Source organism: Eimeria mitis, genomic scaffold (assembly GCF_000499745.2).
Source record: "Eimeria mitis Houghton genomic scaffold, Emh_scaff3913, whole genome shotgun sequence".
NCBI lineage: Eukaryota > Apicomplexa > Conoidasida > Eucoccidiorida > Eimeriidae > Eimeria > Eimeria mitis.
This window is the reverse complement of record NW_013572249.1, coordinates 3444-3890: the sequence shown is the minus strand read 5'-3', so window position 1 is coordinate 3890 and position 447 is coordinate 3444. Positions and strand designations below refer to the sequence as shown.

The 447-nt window shown below is 58.8% G+C and overlaps 1 protein-coding gene across 1 annotated transcript in view; it reads right to left on the bottom strand.

The window, feature by feature from the left end:
- EMH_0070740 (myosin heavy chain, putative) overlaps positions 1 to 447 on the bottom strand; it is a gene marked incomplete at both ends in the record, with an annotated part of 4711 nt that overhangs the window by 1304 nt on the left and 2960 nt on the right. The window contains 2 exons of the mRNA XM_013499011.1: positions 3 to 73; positions 130 to 347. Of these exons, the coding sequence (XP_013354465.1) occupies positions 3 to 73; positions 130 to 347 (289 nt within the window). The remainder of the gene's footprint in view (positions 1 to 2; positions 74 to 129; positions 348 to 447) is intronic.

Sequence of the window (447 nt, the reverse complement as noted above, 5' to 3'; positions counted from 1 at the left end):
GGATGCACGCAATGTTGGGCTGCTGCTGCTGCTGCCGCTGCTGCTGCTGCTGCTGCTGCTGCTGCTGCTGCTGCTGCTGGCAGCAGCAGCAGCAAGAACAGAGTCAAGCTTGTTGCTGTCTCTGAATACCCTCAACTCCTGCAGCGTGCTGCTGATGTGTGCAGCACAAACAGCAACATCTGCTGCTGCTGCACTCAGCTGCTCTCCTAGCTGCCTGGCTTTGGCTTCAGCAGCAGCAAACTCTGCTGCTGCTGCTTCTGCTGCTGCTGCTGCTGCTGCTGCTGCTTCTGCTGCTGCAGGGTCAGGGGGGGAGGGAGACGCACCATCGGCAGCGGGAGGCGGAGGAGCTGCATATACACCCAAACAAACAACAAACAAAATCATCAGCAACAGCAGCAGCAGCAGCAGCAACAGCAGCAGCAGCAGCAACAGCAGCACCACCACAAC